This window comes from Paroedura picta, chromosome 1 (genome assembly GCF_049243985.1).
Source record: "Paroedura picta isolate Pp20150507F chromosome 1, Ppicta_v3.0, whole genome shotgun sequence".
Classification (NCBI taxonomy): Eukaryota; Metazoa; Chordata; class Lepidosauria; order Squamata; family Gekkonidae; genus Paroedura; species Paroedura picta.
In genome coordinates this window covers 201,426,649-201,448,437 of record NC_135369.1, presented here as the reverse complement: position 1 = coordinate 201,448,437, position 21,789 = coordinate 201,426,649, and the positions used below count along the sequence as shown (strand labels likewise).

Sequence of the window (21,789 nt, the reverse complement as noted above, 5' to 3'; positions counted from 1 at the left end):
CCTGTTAAAAACGTCTTCCTTGCCGTCTTGGATCTCCTTGAAAATATTCTTAAGCAAACCTTCTGTAAATGCTTTGAAATCTTGGGTTTGTTTCTCTATTAGATGGGCCATTCTTTTTAACATAGGCATGTTTTAGGCTTATAAGTCACCAGCCAAGCTCAGACAATATTGCAAATAGCCAAGAGAGTTCCTCCCTCAAAGGGTTTTGACGACGTTGCTTAGAAAGTCACGGAGCTTAAGGAAAAGTATCGCGCGAATGCCTTATCAAGGAAATCTCCGTGGAATAATAAACAGACTGGTTTAATGCTTTCTTGTTTTTCAGTGTTATTAGTATATCTCACCTTCTCCCTGAAGTTAAAAGAGGAAAAAAATAACTGGCAGGAAAGGTTTTGTAGGAGGTAACTTCACTGCCGCTTCTTGATAACAGAGCAGGGGGAGGTGTGCGAAAACAATCTAGTCACTGGAGAATTACTCACTCTTAGACGTTTGTAGCCAGAGATTAATCTCAGTGGAGATTCTGAAGACTCTTCCAGGCAGCTCAGGGAGTGATAGAAAAAAAAAACAGTCTTTAAAAAAAATAATATAAGAAGATAGAAAAAATCAAACATGGCGAACGGCTTCTTCATGGCCCGGAACACAAACAGCTTGATATCCAGGGAGATAAATCTCCCTAAGGATCAGAATTGGCCCCACAAGTTCCCAAGAACTTCCTGAGTAGAAAATTGGGGAGGTTTGCGCACCTTGCCCCTTTCTGCCAATTGCAGCTGCAAATCGACCCCTGTTAGGTTCCAGAGTTCACTGGATAGTGAACTGCTCAAGAAGCCATATTTATCGGCCCCCGGAAACTCTCTGAATTTAGTTCCACTTTCCCCATGCATTGCCCTGCCAGCACAAGGTGTAAAGGGCCGCTCCTGCAAACTGAAGACCTCTGTATATAAGAAAGAAAGGCACCCTTGGATCCAATCCATAAATATTTAATGAAATAATGAACACATTCCAATATTAATTCAAATAACTAATTAAATACTAAACCCTCCCCCAAATCTTCTTTACTGATAAAAAGAGCCAATCACCACAAAAAGCTTCTTTCTTCCAGAACTAATGCCAGTGAAGCACCTGGATACATGGCAGAAAAAAACAGCAACAAAATTAAGGATAAGTATTTTTTATGCTTGCTAGCGGTTTCTGCTTGACAGTGCTTCCTAGTGGTTATCTCATATGACAAAGTTTACTTGCATTCGCCTTAATTCTACTCTGTGTTAAATGCCTAGCAAAGCTTTCCAAGTACAGAAAGGAGTATTAAGAAAACATAAAACTTTTAGACAAACCGATTTGTAATATTTATTTTCCATTGCACATATATAGCTTATATACATGTTAGTAACCTGAAGTTACTGTTTAATTTTGTTACAGCTGACACGTATTAATATACCATGGCAGAAATCAAACTTAAGAATGACTGCATTTTAAAAAATAACACACATACCAAGAAATTGCACTTTTTATTAAAATTCTTTCCCAATCTCTGTCAACCACCCACGTCACTAGTAATATAGCATTAGGACTCTCAAGTGTTGCCGTTAATTTGTACACTTCCTGTTTTAAATCCAGAGAGATCATTCTATCCAATTGTGCTAGAAAATAGGGTGTGTTATGGACCTCCCTGCACCTTCGTCAAGATTTGTTACATGAAACGCACTACAACTAAGCCATTATACAACTGCTATTCAACATGTAGAAACCACTCTTTAAACAATATGGAAACACAATGGGGAAAAAACCCATATGGTATATCATCAGAATTGAAAATGTCGGCATTCAGCTATGAAGGACAGTCCACTACTTACATAACTGATTTAAAATTAAAATCATGGCGTATGAGAGAAAAGGCGGGGTCGATGAGGTTCTTTCAATCTTCTGTTGCAAAGTATAATCTCTCATTGTTCACAAATGAGGGTTTCTACAGCAAATCGGTTTTCAAAATGTCGGATTTTCCGGCAGTTACTCACTTCACGTTTATGAATTCCTGGGAGGAAAGCAAACAGTTTATTTTACTTAGAGGTGGGAAAATGGGAATTGCCCTTTTCCCCAAGGGAACGAAAAGTATTAACTTGTCTTTGTAATTAGCTATACTTATCCATATTTACCACAGGATTATTAGTAAAACAACAACACAAGTTCCGTGTCCACCTATTAGTTCTCTAACCGCATTTTTATCATTCACATATATGTTCTGTTGGCGAAAACAGGCCATGTAGAAGAAACTGCCTCATTGTCAAGACACAATTTCTTCCTTGGTGCTCATTTTCCTACCCAACAGGAGCACAGAGACAACCACTCCCTGTAAAACCCATGGTCCTTCATATAGGAAATGAAACAGCCATGAGTTCCCCTACCGCTTTACAGCTCTAATCTGATGGAGTGTAGCAAAAATTATTTATGCCTAAAATCCCACTGTGCAACCCTAGATTCCCCTCAAGCAGACCAGAAATAACTCTGTTTTTAATTTATTGTTAGGAATCAAAGTTGCGGTTTCTATCAAAAGATTCTTCTTCTCTACCTCCCACTGTGTCACAGCAACAAATTAACACAATTATCTTTCAGGATGCTAGATGCTGTAATCCGTTTAAAGACAGCAGTCGTAACCTAGAGAAGCTTAAGCATCATTCTACCATGCATTTCAACAAGAAAGATTTGAGCATACACAAAGTCTTGTTAGTATGCCCTAACCTCGATGGCCCAGGTCAGCCCAATCTTGTCAGATCTCGAAAGCCAGCCAGGATCAGCTCTAGTTAGTACTTGGATGGGAGACCACTAAGGAAATCCAGGGTCACTATGGAGAGGCAGGCAATGACAAAACAACCTCTGAACATCTCTCACATTGGAAATCCTATGGAGTTGCCATGTCAGCTATGACTTGTTGGCACTTTCTGCCAGCAACAGAATTAAAACTTTGTGTATCCACTGTGAGACAGCCACGTTTTGCACCAGCCGCTTGGCACATGCACCTGATATCGGCATACTGGTCAACATTCAAATCCTTGTCAGAATTATCCTAGCTAAGCCCATTAGTAGGATTAGCCAGAGTAACTCTTCTTAGGAGTAACTCCAATATCTCCCCTACTTTTAAGATTCAACCCCCTCTCCAGGATATCCCATTAATGTAACAGCACTTAAAATCGCCAATTAGACAGTGGCAGCTGGCAGAATGGCACAGCACTTATGTACAAAGTCTTAACTCCACACAAAAAAATCCTCAGTCCTAAGGCTTTCAGTGCAGGCACGTACATACTAAGAATGAGGCATCCCATTATGAAGCAGGACCAAATCAGACAATCAGACATGAAACAACACTGCATTGTCATAGTGTGACATGATGAGTTGAATCCAGGCTAAACCTCTCAGGGGTACAACTGTCCTGCTTCCCCCTGCAGCTTTCCAATTCCCACAAAATGCTGCTCCTGAGGGACAGGGGACCCAGAGGAACGAAATGAGGGTGGTCAGTGCTGGGAATGAGAAATGGCCAATCTAGTCCGGATCCAACCTGAGGCACCCAGCTTCACTTGGACACGTCACCCCTTGAAAGACAGAGAGGCGCCTTCCCCAGCAGGTGAAACTTTTGCTTTCTCAGCACACAATCCATACCTCTCAGAGCTTCCTTACGCTGCAGTTTGTAAGTCTCCTTGTCACGACAGAGGCGATAGATAAAAAAGCCCAGCTGATCCACGTTTTCTATGCGATCGGTAACAATCATCTGCTCGTGAACCAAGTATGACTGAGGCAAGTAAGTCCCAGCCTACAGCAAGTTAAAAATGGAAAAGAGTTATTTCAAATGTAAAGCTGCCATATTCACTTTCATTTCACTGCTTTTTTGACATGCTTCAGGCCTATGGAATGCTAAGCTTAGCTCATGAGAGTCTTACGTAAAGGGCGTGACAGCTTCTAACAAGAGCGCGAGATGCATCAGAATCAAAACAATGCAAGAGCCGGAGGGAGGGAGGGAGGGAGGGAGGGAGGGAGGGAGGGAGGGAGGGAGGGAGGGAGGGAGGGAGGAGAGAGAGAGAGAGAGAGAGAGAGAGAGAGAGAGAGAGAGAGAGAGAGAGAGAGAGAGAAAGAAAGAAAGAAAGAAAGAAAGAAAGAAAGTGCTAAAACCTCAACAACAGCAGTCTTTCAGCTGCCAAAGCAGAGAGCTGCATCAAGTCTATTGCGCTTGTACAGCTGTCTGTTGTTTGTTTTCTTGGCCATCCACATTGCCCTCCTCCAGTTAGGGACACAATACTGGGAAATTACATCCAAAGTCTATAAGCATTCTGGAGATGAGGAGGGTTTTTGACAGCTACACACAAACAAAGTTGGTTCATTCATATTTTTGAAAAACACACGTCATATCAAACTGGTGCTATTAAGGTTATTTAATTTTATATTATTCTTCGCTCTTTTGCTTTCGCCCCACCCCCAACCCTTTAAATGTGGCAACGCTATTCTCCTTACCCTGAACTGTAAAGCAGATGAAGAACTGTGTGTATATGATGAAAAACATGCTGATCAGACACTGAATTATACATGAACTCAGTCCATACTGGAACAAAGTATCCTGGTTTTAGATTTCCACATGAAAAAACATGCATTTTTTAAAAAACTGGTTAAAGCCTAAGAGTACTATTGCAATGTAGTGATGATATAATTGTAGGCGGGAGGTAAAGACTAATCAGTAACTGCTCCTTAATGTGTATTGTGCGTTCAATAATCAATTTGTTTTTACAGTAAGGGCCATTTCGCACGGCTTCAAAATAGCACAATGGTTGCTAATTGAAAACGCTACTAATTTGCCTTAACGCACGACGTCGCAGACAATCTGCAACACTCCTGAAACCAATCAGCAAAAGGCGCTTCGTTGTAGCGCTTTCAGGGGAATCCAGAAAAGTGGATTCACCCTCCGGATAGCGATACACTCCTGCAACCAATCTGCAACACTAGCGCTAAAGACCTGTGCGTTACCATTGTTGCGGGTTCTTCAAAGTCCCTCCCCCTGGCTCTCTCCTCCAAACTTCCGGCGAAGCGATCGCCATTTTTTTTTCTCCGAGCAAGCGGGGATAAACGCACCAGCGAGCCTCTTTCTGTTTAGAGGCTTCCCTGGCTTCAGTCCTTCACCTTTAGTCACTAAGCACAAACCACATAAAAGCCCGTTTGCTGAAATAAAGTCCCTTTATTTTTTACACATTAATTCAGCCGAAAATCGGGCCCGTGAGAGGGGGGGGATTTTTTTTTTATCACTCGAGGCAGCGTGCAAACAATCATACAATCAAACGACAGCTCACATTAGGCAGCTGGATGGGTCTCTCCGTTGCAATGAATCTACCTAGATTTGTTGCTATGGGTCTGTTTTTTTTAAAAAAACCTTTCTTAAAGGGAAAGGGGCTGTTTGGGAGCATGTCACGACAGAGGCGATAGATAAAAAAGCCCAGCTGATCCACGTTTTCTATGCGATCGGTAACAATCATCTGCTCGTGAACCAAGTATGACTGAGGCAAGTAAGTCCCAGCCTACAGCAAGTTAAAAATGGAAAAGAGTTATTTCAAATGTAAAGCTGCCATATTCACTTTCATTTCACTGCTTTTTTGACATGCTTCAGGGCCTATGGAATGCTAAGCTTAGCTCATGAGAGTCTTACGTAAAGGGCGTGACAGCTTCTAACAAGAACGCGAGATGCATCAGAATCAAAACAATGCAAGAGCCGGAGGGAGGGAGGGAGGGAGGGAGAGAGAGAGAGAGAGAGAGAGAGAGAGAGAGAGAGAGAGAGGGAGAGAGAGAGAGAGAGAGAGAAAGAAAGAAAGAAAGAAAGAAAGAAAGAAAGAAAGAAAGAAAGAAAGAAAGAAAGAAAGAAAGTGCTAAAACCTCAACAACAGCAGTCTTTCAGCTGCCAAAGCAGAGAGCTGCATCAAGTCTATTGCGCTTGTACAGCTGTCTGTTGTTTGTTTTCTTGGCCATCCACATTGCCCTCCTCCAGTTAGGGACACAATACTGGGAAATTACATCCAAAGTCTATAAGCATTCTGGAGATGAGGAGGGTTTTTGACAGCTACACACAAACAAAGTTGGTTCATTCATATTTTTGAAAAACACACGTCATATCAAACTGGTGCTATTAAGGTTATTTAATTTTATATTATTCTTCGCTCTTTTGCTTTCGCCCCACCCCCAACCCTTTAAATGTGGCAACGCTATTCTCCTTACCCTGAACTGTAAAGCAGATGAAGAACTGTGTGTATATGATGAAAAACATGCTGATCAGACACTGAATTATACATGAACTCAGTCCATACTGGAACAAAGTATCCTGGTTTTAGATTTCCACATGAAAAAACATGCATTTTTTAAAAAACTGGTTAAAGCCTAAGAGTACTATTGCAATGTAGTGATGATATAATTGTAGGCGGGAGGTAAAGACTAATCAGTAACTGCTCCTTAATGTGTATTGTGCGTTCAATAATCAATTTGTTTTTACAGTAAGGGCCATTTCGCACGGCTTCAAAATAGCACAATGGTTGCTAATTGAAAACGCTACTAATTTGCCTTAACGCACGACGTCGCAGACAATCTGCAACACTCCTGAAACCAATCAGCAAAAAGCGCTTCGTTGTAGCGCTTTCAGGGGAATCCAGAAAAGTGGATTCACCCTCCGGATAGCGATACACTCCTGCAACCAATCTGCAACACTAGCGCTAAAGACCTGTGCGTTACCATTGTTGCGGGTTCTTCAAAGTCCCTCCCCCTGGCTCTCTCCTCCAAACTTCCGGCGAAGCGATCGCCATTTTTTTTTCTCCGAGCGAGCGGGGATAAACGCACCAGCGAGCCTCTTTCTGTTTAGAGGCTTCCCTGGCTTCAGTCCTTCACCTTTAGTCACTAAGCACAAACCACATAAAAGCCCGTTTGCTGAAATAAAGTCCCTTTATTTTTTACACATTAATTCAGCCGAAAATCGGGCCCGTGAGAGGGGGGGGATTTTTTTTTTATCACTCGAGGCAGCGTGCAAACAATCATACAATCAAACGACAGCTCACATTAGGCAGCTGGATGGGTCTCTCCGTTGCAATGAATCTACCTAGATTTGTTGCTATGGGTCTGTTTTTTTTAAAAAAACCTTTCTTAAAGGGAAAGGGGCTGTTTGGGAGCATGCTAACGGCTGCCCATTGGCTGCTTGACGGCCAGGGGCGGGACGAGCTTGGCAATAGCGCTTCCTTTCTAGCGATTTCTGCCGAGACCGGAAGCCTGTGGGAAACGCTAAAAAACGCAACTGATTCCACTACAAAGGCAGGTATGCATAACAACGAATTCCACTATTTTAAATGGCGATTTTTCATTCCGCAAACAATTTGCAACAAAGATCCCCGTGCGAAAAGGCCCTCAGTATATTTTACTTCTTTATTGCTTGCTATCCTGGATATTCTTTGGAACAGAAAGGCAGAGTAGAAATCAATTAAACAAAAATAAATAAATAAATAAGCTGCTATGGAGGCAGATGGGAATTTCTGAAGAGAACTCTTGGTTGCATTGGGTAGGGGATATCTGCTGTTTCTTAAGAAGCCAAAAGCTCAGCTGTTTGTAGATAAACAGTGATCTGCCCCTGGAGCAGGGGCTTTAGGCAAATCCCTTTTCTCTGCCCTCAAGCAGGGATAGGCTTTGCAAGGACATGGCTAGGAGGTAGAAGGGCAGACAGGCTGCCAGCAGGACTCCAAAAAGATTCTGCAGAGCATCTATTGCTTACAGTTAGAATTTGGGGCATGGCGGTAGCGAGAGTTCAAATTCTACCATGAGTGTCCTTGTTTCACACTAGGATACTACTCAGAAAACTGCTTTTAGAACCAGGCGTTTCGCAGGTATTATTTTCACACACAATGATGACTATCCTAAGTGTGTGCCCCGTAAAGCACAACTAATGCTTCACGCCAATATTTTTAAAGCAGTCTTATTTTAGCCTTATCAGTCAGACACAACACATGCAGTATATCTGAGCAAGTACACTTCTTGTCCCGCCTCCTTCCCTCCCCACCCCCATTTAGTTTCCCAGCAACATTACCATCTTCAAAGGTAGATATGGCATTATTTTCAACCCTTGTGCCCAAAAGATTGCCAACCCTGGACCTTAAGAGTCCGGAGATATGGATTACGACACCTAGAATCATAGAGTTGGAAGGGACCTCATGAGTCATCTAGTCCAACCCCCTGCACTATGCAGGACACTCACATGCATAATCTAACCTTGGGTCCCAACATGGTGCCTGTGGCCCCTTTTCTGTTGGTCCCCTAGTGTTAGTAGAAAGGGGGTGGGGATAGATAGGGCTTTTCCCCAGCAAGGCTTCTGAATGGCTCTGCAGATTTTTTTAAAACGTTGTTTCAGCAGCAGCTGCCACCGCAACACACGTTAGCTTTACTATGTGGCAGCAGACATTGTATGACCGGCACCATCTCCTGCAGAGCCATTTTGTGGTTGTTACCACCACGTTGTGTCAGAATTCAAGAGCCGCCCACAGGCTCTGAAAGGTTAGGGACCCTGGTCTCTTAAATTAACAATGCAGTTAATGGGGGAAAGAAGTCACAATATCTTGCTGATTGGTATTACCATTTTATGGGTTAGATCTGGAGTTCACAATCTGAATTGCCTCCAGCATTCAGCTTGTGGGAAGAGAACTCACTCCTCCTGCTGCTCCCACTCACAGAAGAAGAGCTGTTTTTTGTGCCCACTTTTTACTATTCAAAGGAGTCTCAAAGTGGCTTATAATCACCTACCATTTCTCTCCCCATAACAGACACCCTGTGAGGAAGGTGGGGCTGAGAAAGCTCTGAGAGAACTGTGACTAGCTCAAGGTTATCCAGCTGGCTGCATGTGGGAAAATGGGGGATCAAACCCGGTTCTCCAGATTAGAAGCTGCCACTCTTAACCAAGGCACCAAACTGGCTCTTTGAAAAGGCCTGAAATTCAGGGCAGAGGGGAGATGAGAAAATCCAGACACAGCCCACCACCCCTTGACTTTCATCCCTCAAACCAGTGCTCTGAATCAAATCCCATGGCATTTTATGCCTACACAGACTTCTGTAAGAATTTGCAAGTTTAATAGAAACAGATAACTGATTATATTATGTAGCTATAAGTGAATCATACCTTGATATTGATCAGCAACTCCAAGAAGTTTTTAGGTGGCATAACAACCGATGTGTTTAGAGGAATGACGTAGCACTTATCTAGGCTAAGATCAAGGTAAGCTGTAAGTCTCTGATGAGGAAATGCAGATTATCATGTTAGTCATTTTAGAAGAGCTTGAGTAATAAACTCTAATCAACCACCATTTTTTTCTGTTCATGCCTGCCCCCACAGATTGCTGTTAAAATCATGCTGGTGAATGTCCAAGACACAGCTTCCCCATTTCCTACATCGGCTTTCAAAAGTCAACGTGCCCAGGGGACACGATCGTAGAGTTCAATGTCAGGCTGAAGATTCTACCATGTTAACGCTCCCTCATGGAACAACCTATCTGCAAGTTACCTGTAACTGTTGGTCATCAATGTTTCCTGGGCAGACACACATTGGGACTGTGCTTGTGCAGGCCGACCACGGAAAACCATTTCCTAGCTTGAAGTTCCAGAATGAAGAGTCTCTCCCTGAACGGGGCCATGCATGCACAGGCTTCCATGCATCATGTGCTCCGAGCGGAACACCCCTTCCCTCAGTTCACACCTAGCCGCCGCAAACTATCATGATATTGATCCAGTTTGGAATTGGTGACTTGTGTGAGAACTCATAGCGGGGCAAGAGAAGGGGAATGTGTGTCTGCACAGCAGACATGAATGAACAACAGTTACAGATAAGTGCAACCCTGGGTGATAATCTTCAGTTACTTAGAAATCTGAGGTTTCATCTTCAGCTCCGGATAAAGATCTGGCACCTTATGCCAAGTGAGGTGAAGGAGTGCATGGGGGTTGTACTTTGGCCTCCAGACTTGGATCTGGGGCCTTATATGGAACTGTTTTGGCTGACTTGGGGGAAGAGCTGAGACTTCTCTCTATGCTTTGAATTCCTGTGTTTTTAGGCAAAGGTTCAGACACAGGTCTTAACTTTTTTGCGGGCTCAGGAGAGTAAGATCTCCCTGATCCTTTCACCTCTGGCACCGCTGAAGCTGCCCTCTTGGGTGGGACTGGCACATTCTTTGATACTGGAACTGTCGGGACAATATGAACCAATGGCACAACAACCCCTGACACTGACGGAACCATTAGGCTCGAGGTCAGTTCTGAAGGTTGGGTTGATTTTGATGGAGTGGCTACTGACAAGGCCTTCTCCTATAAGGCAGCTTTTAATCTTGATGCTCTGCTAGAATGTGTCTTGAAAGTGAAACACTGGTAGATCATGGTGATCCCCACATTATGGATCTCATTGAGGCACAGTAAGCATAGTTCATGCTCATCTGTGTGTGGCATTTCTGTACTGCACCTTGAACACTTCTTAGATCATTCTTTAGATGCCATTTCTAGGGACCACAGAGGTGAAAACACACCAACCTCCACTGTCAGATGAAAAAGAGGAAATCTGCTTAAAAAAAAAAAGTGTGACAATTTCCTCAAATACCCACAAACAGCCTGAAAAGGCCTCAAAACAACAAAGTACAGAGCTCACTAGAATTACATCTCCCTCTCACGAAAGAAAAAGAGGAACTGAGAGAAAGGGGTGTTCCGCCCTGAGAGCACATGATGTATTCAGTGGAAAACCTGCACATGCACAGCTTCAGCTCTGGACACCCCATTTTAGAGCTTTAAATTAGAAAATAGCTTTCTGTGGCCAGCCTGTGCAAGCACAGTCCCAGTCTGGGGTCGCACAGTAAACAGAAGACAAACACACTTCTTACAGTGCTATTTCCCCCAAAAATTATTTAAGGAGGAAAACTAGATCATTTCAAGAACATATTATTTCACTAAATGGCATGTACGTAATCAGACCTGGAACCACAGCTGGAAAAACATATAAATAATGCAATATTGTAAGCCATAAGAGATCATTCATGTTAATTAGAATTCTTCATATTCAGAAGTCAGCTCCATACGGAATCACCTAAATCACAACTAAATCATCCAAAATTGTGGGCAGAATCAAATACTGCAATGGAATTTTTTCACTCAACATACTTGGTCCTGTAGGACCCATGCAGGGGCTGAAAATTTTGTAACAAATTCCAAATGCTATGTTAACACTGCCCAGTTTTTGCAGCCCTTTATACAAAGCAGAATGACCGCTCTGCGTACTCCTTCCCCCAGATTCTTGCAGTAACAAAACTGGGAGAGGGGAGGAATCTGTCCATAATATGGGTTTTTAGAATGCCGAAAACCTTTCCCCACTATTTTTTTTTCTTTTGGCTAGGACAAGGATTAGGAAAACAAATTAGGGATCTGTGCCATTTGCAGATCTCTCACTTCAGACCCAATGCAAATTTACTCTGCTTGCATGGGATCCAGCACATAGAATCATAGAGTTGGAAGGGGCCATACAGGCCATCTAGTCCAACCCCCTGCTCAACGCAGGATCAGCCCTAAGCATCCTAAAGCAGCCCTAAGCATCCTAAAGCATCCGAAAACATGGTTATGTTGTATGACAGGTCTGCACCCACCCCTTGTAACAGCTGCGTGCCATTTGTTAATGCAAGCCCAGCTCGAAAATGAGCAAGGAAGTGGAATGAAGGACTTGCTCTGATTACATCCAGAGCTTTCCAGATGATCCTCACCCTTTGAAAATCATGAACGATATCAGCCGGATCGCTGTCCGCAAACTCTGGAATGGGCACGCGGATGAACTCAACGTCCTCCTCCTCCAGGATCTGAATGTTCTCTTCAATTATTTGGTAACGAGGAGCTGGAGCGCCTGCATCAGGTTCTGATAGAGTCAAGCCATCCTCAATATACTTTATTCCACAGAAGTAAACGCCACTTTCCTAAAAAATATATATATATTCAAAGTTAAAACACAAAAGTATTGCACAAGCTCCTGGACAGTTCTTCCATAGAGAGCTTTCAGCTATGCTTCACTCCCCTTTCCATCCTCTCACCTTCTTCTGAGTGGGGAAGGATTATTAATATCCCCGTCTTGGCAGGAAGACAACCTGCAGGAATTCTCTGATCTTCAGACAGGCCAGCAGCTCACTCAAAGTGCTTGCCAGAAAATCCGGTCACCAAATCCTTCAGGCTACAGGTGCAGCGGAACAAGTGAAAAGAACATCCCTCTGCTCAGAGGAAGGACCAGTGTGAGCGAAAGGCATAAAAAGAATCCGCTCCCCTTTTGGGTACATGTTCTTGTCTCTCTAATCTTAAAACCGCCTGCGCCACCGCGGGTGCCGTGGACTAAATAATTCAGTAAGGGCAGAGTAGGAGGAGTTAGGGCGGGCTCAGTCCATGATGAGGAAGGGTGCCGATTGGCCCCTTCCTCCAGACTGGCAATCGGAGGGCCCAATCGGCAGGCGCAAAGCGGCTGCCAATTGGGCCCTCCAATTGCTCGCCCGCCGCCAAGGGAGCAACTGTGAGCCGCGCACAGCGCGGCTCGCAGTTGCTCCCTGGCCGGCGGCCTGACGCGGCGAGAGGCACGAAGCCGTGCTGTGCCCGACTCCCGGGGGCTCCCTGGCCTAGCGCCCCCTGTATTTTTAGTACAGCAGGTTTGATTACTAGTTCTCAGATATTTCAAGAAGTATGATGATACTGGGATGCAACTCGGATAACCCCTAACGTATATGCATTCAAGGTGGATAAAAACCAAAGATTAAAAAAAAAACCCTAAGAATCAAATTAAAAAAAAAATAAATAAGATTTTTATATTTTAAATTGAATTTTGTTTGATCAAGACCTTTTTTGAGGAAAAGATCTACCTAAAAATAGCTTCCTATTTAAGCTGCGTTACAGCCCAAGGATTTTTCATCATTATGCCACATGAGACTATATTCAAATTTTCATGATGCAAATTTTCATGATGCAGTATACATGCAATAAATACATTTGATTAATTAATTCATTAGAGCCCAAATGTCATTCTCTCCCAAAGGTTTCTGTGTTATTTGGGGTAACTTTTCTAACTAGACAATACTAACATAGATGTTTGGTTCTGCAGTTCTTAAAACTGTGAATTTGTGTCTGCAGAAAGAACATGCCTCTTCTTAACAGCAAAAAGCAAAACATATAGAGTTGAGAAGGAGACTCAATGCTACTGTTCCTTTGTGGATCTACAGACAAAGAATCAACCCCTCAACTCCTAAATGCTAAATGTCAAGGAGCTCAAAGAACAGAAGATTGTTCAAATGGAACAGATCTGGATAAGGAGGAAGTTAAGTGCTAAGTGGGGCAAATACTACAAATGAAAACTCTCTGAGCAGAATACCCCAGACATCTTAGAATCTTTGTGAGTGTAGCCTCATGGATGTTTAAGCAAATACAGGAATATACATGCTATATAATGTCATAATTTTAGTCAAAACAATTTAAATAATTGCTATTGCTAAAGATTATTTTTCCCCTTCCAATAAAGTATGGCAGAAAGGCTGTCCAAATATATAAACAGTAACGTTTGAAACTGGAGATAGTACACTTTGCAACCATATTTTAAAAAATGAATAACCAATCATTCATTTTCTGGTGTAACTGTAAACATAGCCTGCATTTGGGTTATAAGCATGAGCTTTTAGGTGGAAAAGCATGATTTAAATCAAATTCACCTTGCGTGTAATGTGGCACACAGAAGTGTGCAATGATTTTGTAACTTAAATTACACATGCCATCATTTCACATTCACTTCCTGAAAAAAATTATTGCAATCTATTCACAAGTCATACTAGTAAAGATTGTACCATATATCACCTTCACAGTTATCAACAACCAGACTGCAAAATAGCTCTGCATGATTTCAGCAGTTCTGAAGCCCAATAATTTCTGATTTCAAGTTATCGCAAAATAATCCTCTAACGGTGCAATCTCCTAGGTGAAAGCCCCCTTACAAAGACTTTAGGTTTCTGAGTAGACCTGCTTAGAATTGATCTGTGTTTCTACATTGCAAGTGGCAAATTGAAGCGCATCAAATACCCTGTGGCCAGTATCTCACTGCAAGGTGGAATAGTCAACTCAGAGCATGCCTGGAGTCATCTGTAACAGCAGTTTGTGCTTTATTTTAATACTCCGGAAGCTTAAAAAGTTGCAATGGCCAACAGTTTAGTGGCAAAGTGCATATTTTCAATGTAGAAGAGCCCAGGTTTAATCTCCAAAGTCTCAAACTAAAAGTATTACAGGAAGCAGGACTTCAGACAGATTCCTCAGACCTTGGAGAGCTAATGACAGTCAGGCTAGGCAGGTTCTACGCTAGAATTTTTATACTGTAGTTTTTATATTGTAATTATATATGATCATAACACCATTCTGAATGGTGCGCAAGCATTTGTACAGTCTGCAAAGGGCACCCTTATTGCTGCTTCCAGGCCACTTAAAAAGACTTTGTGAATGTTTACAACTGACAAAGTCACTCACATATATTCTGTTCTTAAAACTAGAGTGCTTACGTACGTAAGTATTGAATGAGTAAATTTGCTCCAAGTGAGCAACTGTGTATAGATGATCCCATTTTGTTATATCTCTCCTGGATTTGTAATTCCAAACAACCTCTACACGGGACTGCAAAAATAATTCAATCCAGCTATTCTATGCTTGCTGGAAAGGTTTCAAATACTTTTTGATGACACATTCGCCTATAAAGAACTGCTGTTTGCCTAGCAAGCAGGAAACAGCTGAACAACCTCTTCTACCAGCTGAGTAGGAAGGATGAACTTCTAATCTGTCCTACTTCATCTTAAAGTCAAATGTAACCTAGAGTGTGGTTTGTTTTTAGAACAGGTTTTGCCAAATATATAAAAAGTATCACAACGGAAAGATCATCCACTTTGATGTCCCTGTTTTCACATAAAAATGTAGGTTGGGCGTTCAAAGTTGGCAATTCTTAAAACTGTCAATACGATGGAAGCAATGCATTTCGGCTTACCTGATGTGAAAAATACTTGTACAGATAGGCACCCCCAAGTATCACAACAGCGAGCATAAAAGCCAGCCCAAAGCACATACACCAACACCAACACCAAGCTCTCCTTTGTCGAAGAGGCACCACTGCCTCAGGATCCTACAGATAAAAGGAAAACAAAACAATCATTTATGTCTCCAACTAAGCTCTGGTGTGATCCTGAGTCAAGAACTAGCATCCTCATCCTTGCCTCCTTTACTTGTACTTGAGTACACAGCTGTTCAAGCAGGGTGGAGAGAGAAAAGCTATTCTTGAACCGCAAGGGCCATTCCAAACAAAAGATAGACTATGAATTCACTGTATACCCAAGGTGAGAGAGCAAAGGCGGAGCTTCGCTGTTTAAGGTGAGCCAGATTTTGTGCATTCTTCAACTTCCTTGGCTATGTCAGCATTCTCCAGCAAGTACCAACATCTCTGGGCTTTCCCACAAAGACAAAGGTTGCCACAATCATCTGCTTTTTACACTTCTGTTTTTCTGAGAGAACACCCCTTCACTGCCAGTGAAAACTAGAGTTCCCCATGGCATGCCAGTGGCTCCTCTGGGAGCCATGGTTTCAACGGCGATGTTATTTTGTCATCATGAGCCAAGTTTTCTAGTTTCTTAACTTTAAGCCATTCCAAATCATTCCAGACTCTGCATCCCTTCTTCAGCTGCAGCAAACGCATTCCCAAAAACGCATTACCAGTAAGTGACCTTCCCATGAGAAGCGACACTATTTGTTTTAACTCTATTCATTATACATTTTTGTAGGCTCACTTGAGTTTTTGCTTCAGAAAGAACACAACGCTTCACATAGCTTCAACTTTTATGTATATTGCAGGTCAGAGGGCAGACGTATTTTTAATTCACATATTCTAGGACTCAGACGTGAAACTAAAAAAATTCCAGAAATGAAACCGTGCTCCAAAATCATATCAAAATCAACATATTCCTAGTAATATGAGTTTTCTTCCGGAGGAGAACCTTTTGTAAGTATTGGATAGATTCAACACTTACAGCTTAGAGCAGGGGTAATCAAACTGCGGCCCTCCAGATGTCCATGGACTCCAATTCCCATGAGCCCCTGCCAGCATTCGCTGGCAGGGGATCATGGGAATTGTAGTCCATGGACATCTGGAGGGCCGCAGTTTGATTACCCCTGGCTTAGAGGGTAAAAATGTTGCAGAATGCCTGCAGATATATTTATATTCTACAGGCCCAGGCTAGCCTGATCTTCTCAGATCTCAGAAGCTAAGCAGAGTTGGCCCTGGTTAGTGCTTCGGATGGCGATGCAGAGAAAGGTGTTGGCAAACCACCTCCGGATGGTGCCTTGAAAACCCTACCGTGTTGCTCTAAGTCAGCTACAACGTAAACAAAAAAACCCAGATATGCATAAATATTACTTACATAGTGGCTGTATTTTTATAAGCAGCATCAGGAGAGGGAATAGGAAGAATGGGAATTGGGAACAAAAATGGGAACAATTCTTTGTTCCAAGGAGACAGATTCAAAACCTGTCTATTTGGCTCCTATTTTAGTTCACTTCAGCTCTGGCCTTACATTCCAGGCAAGGGAGTTTCTCCATCTAGTTTGTGCAGGGAATGTGTCTCCTTGTTCAAAGCACCTCCCCAGATCTACTGCAGAGTACTCACAGAATGTGTGCACCTGTCCATTTTACTTCTGCCTGTTGCCAAGTTCTACACAGTGCTCATAACCACTAGACTGAAAGGATCTGAAAGGAGAACTGCTCTTACCTCTGCCCGCAAGCTTCTATGGCTATATTCAAGGCTTTTGTTAAATCCTGAGGTTTCTTGACTGTCTTGGAAAGATTTCCTGAACGGGTGAATTGTTTATATAATTTTTTATATTTGTTAAACATTTAGCAGGTGATATAACCGTATGTGGTCATGACAACCCACTCATCCCTCCCAAAATGGCCAATGGACCTGGTGGAGGTAGGAAGGGGAGGGGCCCCGGTAGACGGGTACGCAGATGTACTGCCCAACCAAATTCTGCCCAATCGTGTCACTTCTAAGGTTTCCTGAAGCCTGAAGAATGTTTCAGGGGGTTCCCAATGGTACAAAAATTTGAGAAAGGCTGGATCAGACAGACCTAAGGAAAATGATGAAACATTTGCATGAATTTTTGTCTTCTTGTTTATAATTATTTTAATTCGTACCTATGTTGGAAGACAGCAATCGTGATCAATATTTATTTCCAAAATGAAGTCTACATTAATACCTTACCTCATAAGACGACATCAAAACACCCATTCCTGTCTATTCTAAATGCTAAACTTCTTAGATGTAATGAGATTAGGCTAGGCTAGGCTAGGCAGGGAAACAAGCAAGCCTTCTCTATTCCAACAAGAGGTCAGCAGGTAGGCTGAAATATTGACACTGCAGTTCTTAAAGTCAAAAACCACTAATTTCTAGCCTATGTAGAATCTGACAAAAGAATCATGTAATACGTTTAGTAAGCCTAATCAAAATACACCAACAATAAACCAGTTGGTCAACATCTAGTCCCATAAAGTCAAAGAACCATAAGAACCAGAGTATATTCTGTGTAAAACATGGACACATAAATGCTAATTGCAATTTAGCCAGCTGCAATAACATAAAGCAAAACTCCAATGGCAGATTAAAAACGAATACTTACTTCAATTTCAACTTTTTGCAAGTCAGCACTTGCTTCTTCAGATATGAACAGAAATCAAACTAGCAATCCTTCCTACATTCCTTTTCCCCGTATAGTGAGCCCGCATGACAGAATAAACGCTCAGCCTCAAGTCTCCCCACCATCTCCCAATCTGCCCAATAATGAATTCTCAGTTTGATTTCAATATCTAAAGAAATTAGTGGTGACTCACGAAAGCTCATCTGTATCTGTACCACAAATAAAGCTAGAAAGGGATGGTGGGAGGAGCTGGGACTCATCACCTACCTGATTGGACCCCTGGAGAGTCACTCACCTCAGACCACCAATCAGCCAGAGGATGGCCCACCCCTAACTATATCTACCACCCTGATTTGACCTCAGGGAGGGCATTTGCCCCACCCCCCCGGACCAATCAAGTAGGAGACACACCGTCCCTGACTGTCTCCTCCACCCTGCTGCACAAAGAGTTGGCAGTCAGGTAAGGTGGCTCCAGGCCAAGCAACTCTGCCACAGCCTCGTCAGGGCTGCTTGGGTGGGTAGGTAGGTAGGTAGGGAGGCAAGGAACACCCAGCCAAAATCACCCCTGCTCCAACCAGCCTCACCACAGCCTGGCAGGCAGGGGGCACCCACCCAAGCTCGTCCTCACCCCCACCAGCCTCACCGCAGGCTGGAGAGGCCTTGTCAGGGCTGCCGGGGAAGTGAGGCCTTTCTGCTCGTTTTGAAATAAAACATTGTTAATCTTTAAGGCTCTACTGAACTGTTCCATAATTATGCTGACTGGGCTCCCTTGTGGTCAAGGTAAGATTTCGACAAGAGCTTTTCTCAGCTGTGGCATTTAACCATCTTGCCATACTAGCACCTGGAAATCTGACACCATATTTCAAATTGCTGCGTAATCTAGACAATCACAAAAAACGTAAAAGCTGTCCAAATACAGTATGTGTCCTCCATGTCACTTAAGGAAACGTAGCTCCTCTAGTGTATATTAAACCCCTTCCATTTTAGACAGAAGCCCAGGAATGACCAACATGGGGTCCATGGCAAATGAAGATCTGCATAGCACTGCAGTTCAGAGGCATATCATCGTGCAAATAGAGAACTGTAATTCTTTGATTTTTCTGTAGATGATTTGTATGCTACCTCCTCAGAGGCCTGACACATTTGAATGTATCAATCTACCATCATAGTGATCTCCTAACCCTGTAATGTAGCAGTGAGGAGTATCAGACTAGTGCAGGGGTGGGCGAACTGTGGCCCTCCAGATGTCCATGGACTACAATTCCCACAAGCCCCCGGCAGCAAATGCTGGCAGGGGCTCATGGGAATTGTAGTCCATGGACATCTGGAGAGCCACAGTTTGCCCACCCCTGCACTAGTGTCTTGGGATACACCCAGGTTCAAATCCCCACTTGTGCTATAAACACTTGCTGGGAGACCTTGAGCCAGTCAAACTCTCTCAGCCTAACCTACCTCACAGGGTTGTTGTGAGGATAAAACAAAGGAGAAGAGAAAGGTGTTAAGCCACTTTGGATCCCCACTGGGGCGAAGCAGCAGCGCTGGTTTCTTTAATGCCCTGCTTTTGACTAGAAAAAAAAATGAGTCCCAAAGCAGCTCACCTTGCCCTTCCTCTCCCTGCAACAGACCCCGTGAGAGCTCTGAGAGGACTAACAGAAAGGCAGGGTATAAACGAATTGAACAAAACATGACTCTTGCCAAGGTTAATCCCGCCCCCAATTCTCTAGATCAGGGGTAGTCAACCTGTGGTCCTCCAGATGTCCATGGATTACAATTCCCATGAGCCCCTGCCTGGCAGGGGCTCATGGGAATTGTAGTCCATGGACATCTGGAGGACCACAGGTTGTCTACCCCTGATCTAGAGAAGTTAGTGTTTAGTCCTAAACTGCTTTAAACATTTCTTTAAATTAAATTCAAAAAAATATTTCCAATTTCCCTTGCCTAATAGCTAACAACGCCTTCTCCCTTGTGTACGTTAGCGACAAGTTTCTGAAGTGTTTTCACTGCACTGTTTTTCGCGTTCGCCCATGTTTTTTGTTGTGTCTGAAAGGCGCTACTGGCCTCTTGTCCCCACAAGCGGCCCCGGGGCCAGGCCGGCGGTGACCATTTGGGAGAGCCTTTGCGGCGGCGCCCTGCCCACCCTTCAGCCTCCCTGCCTGCAGACTCCCCCCGCATGAACGGAGCCCGCTGCTGCCTTCCCCCGCAGGCTCATTCGAGCGCCGGCTCCCGACCGGGGCGAGGGATGCTGCGCAGCGCGGGCACCGAGAGCCCGGCCGGAGCCAGAGCCGGCGCGGAGGCGGGCGCACCAAAATAAAACCTCCTAAAAGTAGCCTGGGGAAGACGCAGCAGCAGCAGCAACAGAAGCGAGAAACGACAACATTATGGCGTCAGCCATCTTAGGAGCAGCAGGAGGAGCAGGAGGAGGCGGTAGGGTGGCCAGCCCCGCTCCTCGCCCGCCTCTCCTCCTCCTCCTCCGCCGCCGCCGCTCTTGAGCGCCGCGGCCACCACGCCAGACCCACCCGGCGAAGCCCCTCCGAGGCCCGGCCTTGCAAGCGAGCTGGGCGCCCTCGCCCTCACCTGGCCGTCGGTGGGCACGATGAGCACCTGGCCGAGGCTTCCGCCGCTCGCCTTGCCCTCGCCCTCCTCCTCGCCCTCCTCGTCGCCCTTCTTGGCGGCCTCCTTCTGCGCCAGGGCCGAGTGGAAAGACACCTTCACCATGGCGGCGGCGGCGGCGGCCTCCCTCCGTCCCTTTGCGCGGAGCTCAGCCCGGCTCTCCTCCCGGCTGCAGGCGCTTCTCTGGCTCCGCCCCGGAGGCCACGCGAGCCGGGAAGGGAGGAGAGGAGGCGGCGGCTGCAGCTGGACCTGGGCGCCTCGGGTGCGGCGGGAGGCTCCGTTCACACGGGCGCTGACAATGCCGCGTTCAAACGGGCGCGGATTCGGATCGGGACGGCGCTGAGGGAGGGAGGGAGGGAAGCTGGTGGGTTTCAACCCCCCTCCTCACGGCTCCCTTAGGGATGTACTGGTGGCAAAGGGTATATTTTTAATATATATATATTTTTTAATTTAGTGTATAATTTAATTGTTGAACAGATGTTTATTTATTAGTTAGGTTTGTGGGCCGCCGCTCTTGGCACAGCCAGCTCGCGGCGGCTAACAACATAAAATGAGGATTCCAGTGGGTCGCCCTCTTGGTCTGAAGCAGCACAACAAAATAAAGTCCAGGAGCACCTTTAAGACCAACAAAGATTTAGTCAAGGCGGGCACTTTCCAGTGTTTGCGCTCCTAAAGACTACACCAAGCTGTGTTGGTGTGAAGTAGCACCACAAAAATAGAGTCCAAAAGCACCTTTAAGACCAACAAAGATTTATTTTAGGCGTGAATGTGCAATCGAAAGCTCACCCCTTGACTAAATCTTTGTTGGTCTTAAAGATGCTATTGGACACTAACATAAAATAATGCAACGTTAAGAACAGAACAATAAAACAAAATCTGGGTTTCATTCAATCCAAATCGCTGGGTTTTCGCTATGTGGGTAACAACAAAGAAAAGTGGGATGATTTGTAGTTCTACACTGAGCAGAAAAAGCCTCTTGTGGCGCAGAGTGGTAAGGCAGCAGTCTGAAAGCTATGCCCATGAGGCTGGGAGTTCAATCCCAGCAGCCGGCTCACGATTGACTCAGCCTTCCAAGGTCGGTAAAATGAGTACCCAGCTTGCTGGGGGGTAAACGATAATGACTGGGGAAGGCACTGGCAAACCACCCCGTATTGAGTCTGCCATAAAAACACTGGAGGGCGTCACCCCAAGGGTCAGACATGACTCGGTGCTTGCACAGGGGATACCTTTACCTTTACCTTTACCTTAATGTGAATGTTCCAACCCAGACAGTCTCTACATGTGGCCTGTTTTCAAACTTTTCCTCAGTGGATAAATACAAATAATACAATATTAATGAATACCAATAATCAATATTAATGTAGCATACAAAGTTAACAAGATGTACAACAATTAACTATCAAATAATACCTTACCTTATCAGTATAAATGATTC

The 21,789-nt window shown here is 44.2% G+C and overlaps 1 protein-coding gene across 2 annotated transcripts; it reads right to left on the bottom strand.

Annotated features, from left to right (window-relative positions):
* Positions 1 to 958: 958 nt before the first annotated feature.
* ITM2B (integral membrane protein 2B) lies at positions 959 to 20,575 on the bottom strand. Of its 2 annotated transcripts, none has more exons than XR_013227211.1 (6): positions 20,319 to 20,575; positions 15,050 to 15,184; positions 11,769 to 11,975; positions 9,161 to 9,271; positions 3,646 to 5,543; positions 959 to 2,026 (listed from the first exon to the last, which is right to left on the bottom strand). XR_013227211.1 is itself a non-coding variant. In XM_077316589.1 (6 exons), exons 1-6 carry the CDS (start codon positions 20,457 to 20,459, stop codon positions 1,938 to 1,940), a joined length of 834 nt encoding a protein of 277 aa, XP_077172704.1. In that variant the 5' UTR covers positions 20,460 to 20,575; the 3' UTR covers positions 959 to 1,937. The 2 variants fall into 2 exon arrangements, 1 of the variants encoding a protein (XP_077172704.1); XM_077316589.1 differs by having other exon boundaries at positions 3,646 to 3,796.
* Between the last annotated feature and the right edge of the window lie 1,214 nt (positions 20,576 to 21,789).

What these genes read in the sequence shown, in the direction of transcription:
- ITM2B (XM_077316589.1), bottom strand. Translation starts at nt 20,459, where the DNA reads ATGGTGAAGGTGTCTTTCCACTCGGCCCTGGCGCAGAAGGAGGCCGCC. An exon ending in ACAAGTATTTTTCACATCAG is followed by an intron (nt 11,976 to 15,049) that starts GTAAGCCGAAAT and finishes TATATTTTTTAG; the next exon opens with GAAAGTGGCGTTTACTTCTG. An exon ending in TCGTTCATGATTTTCAAAGG is followed by an intron (nt 9,272 to 11,768) that starts GTGAGGATCATC and finishes TTTCCTCATCAG; the next exon opens with AGACTTACAGCTTACCTTGA.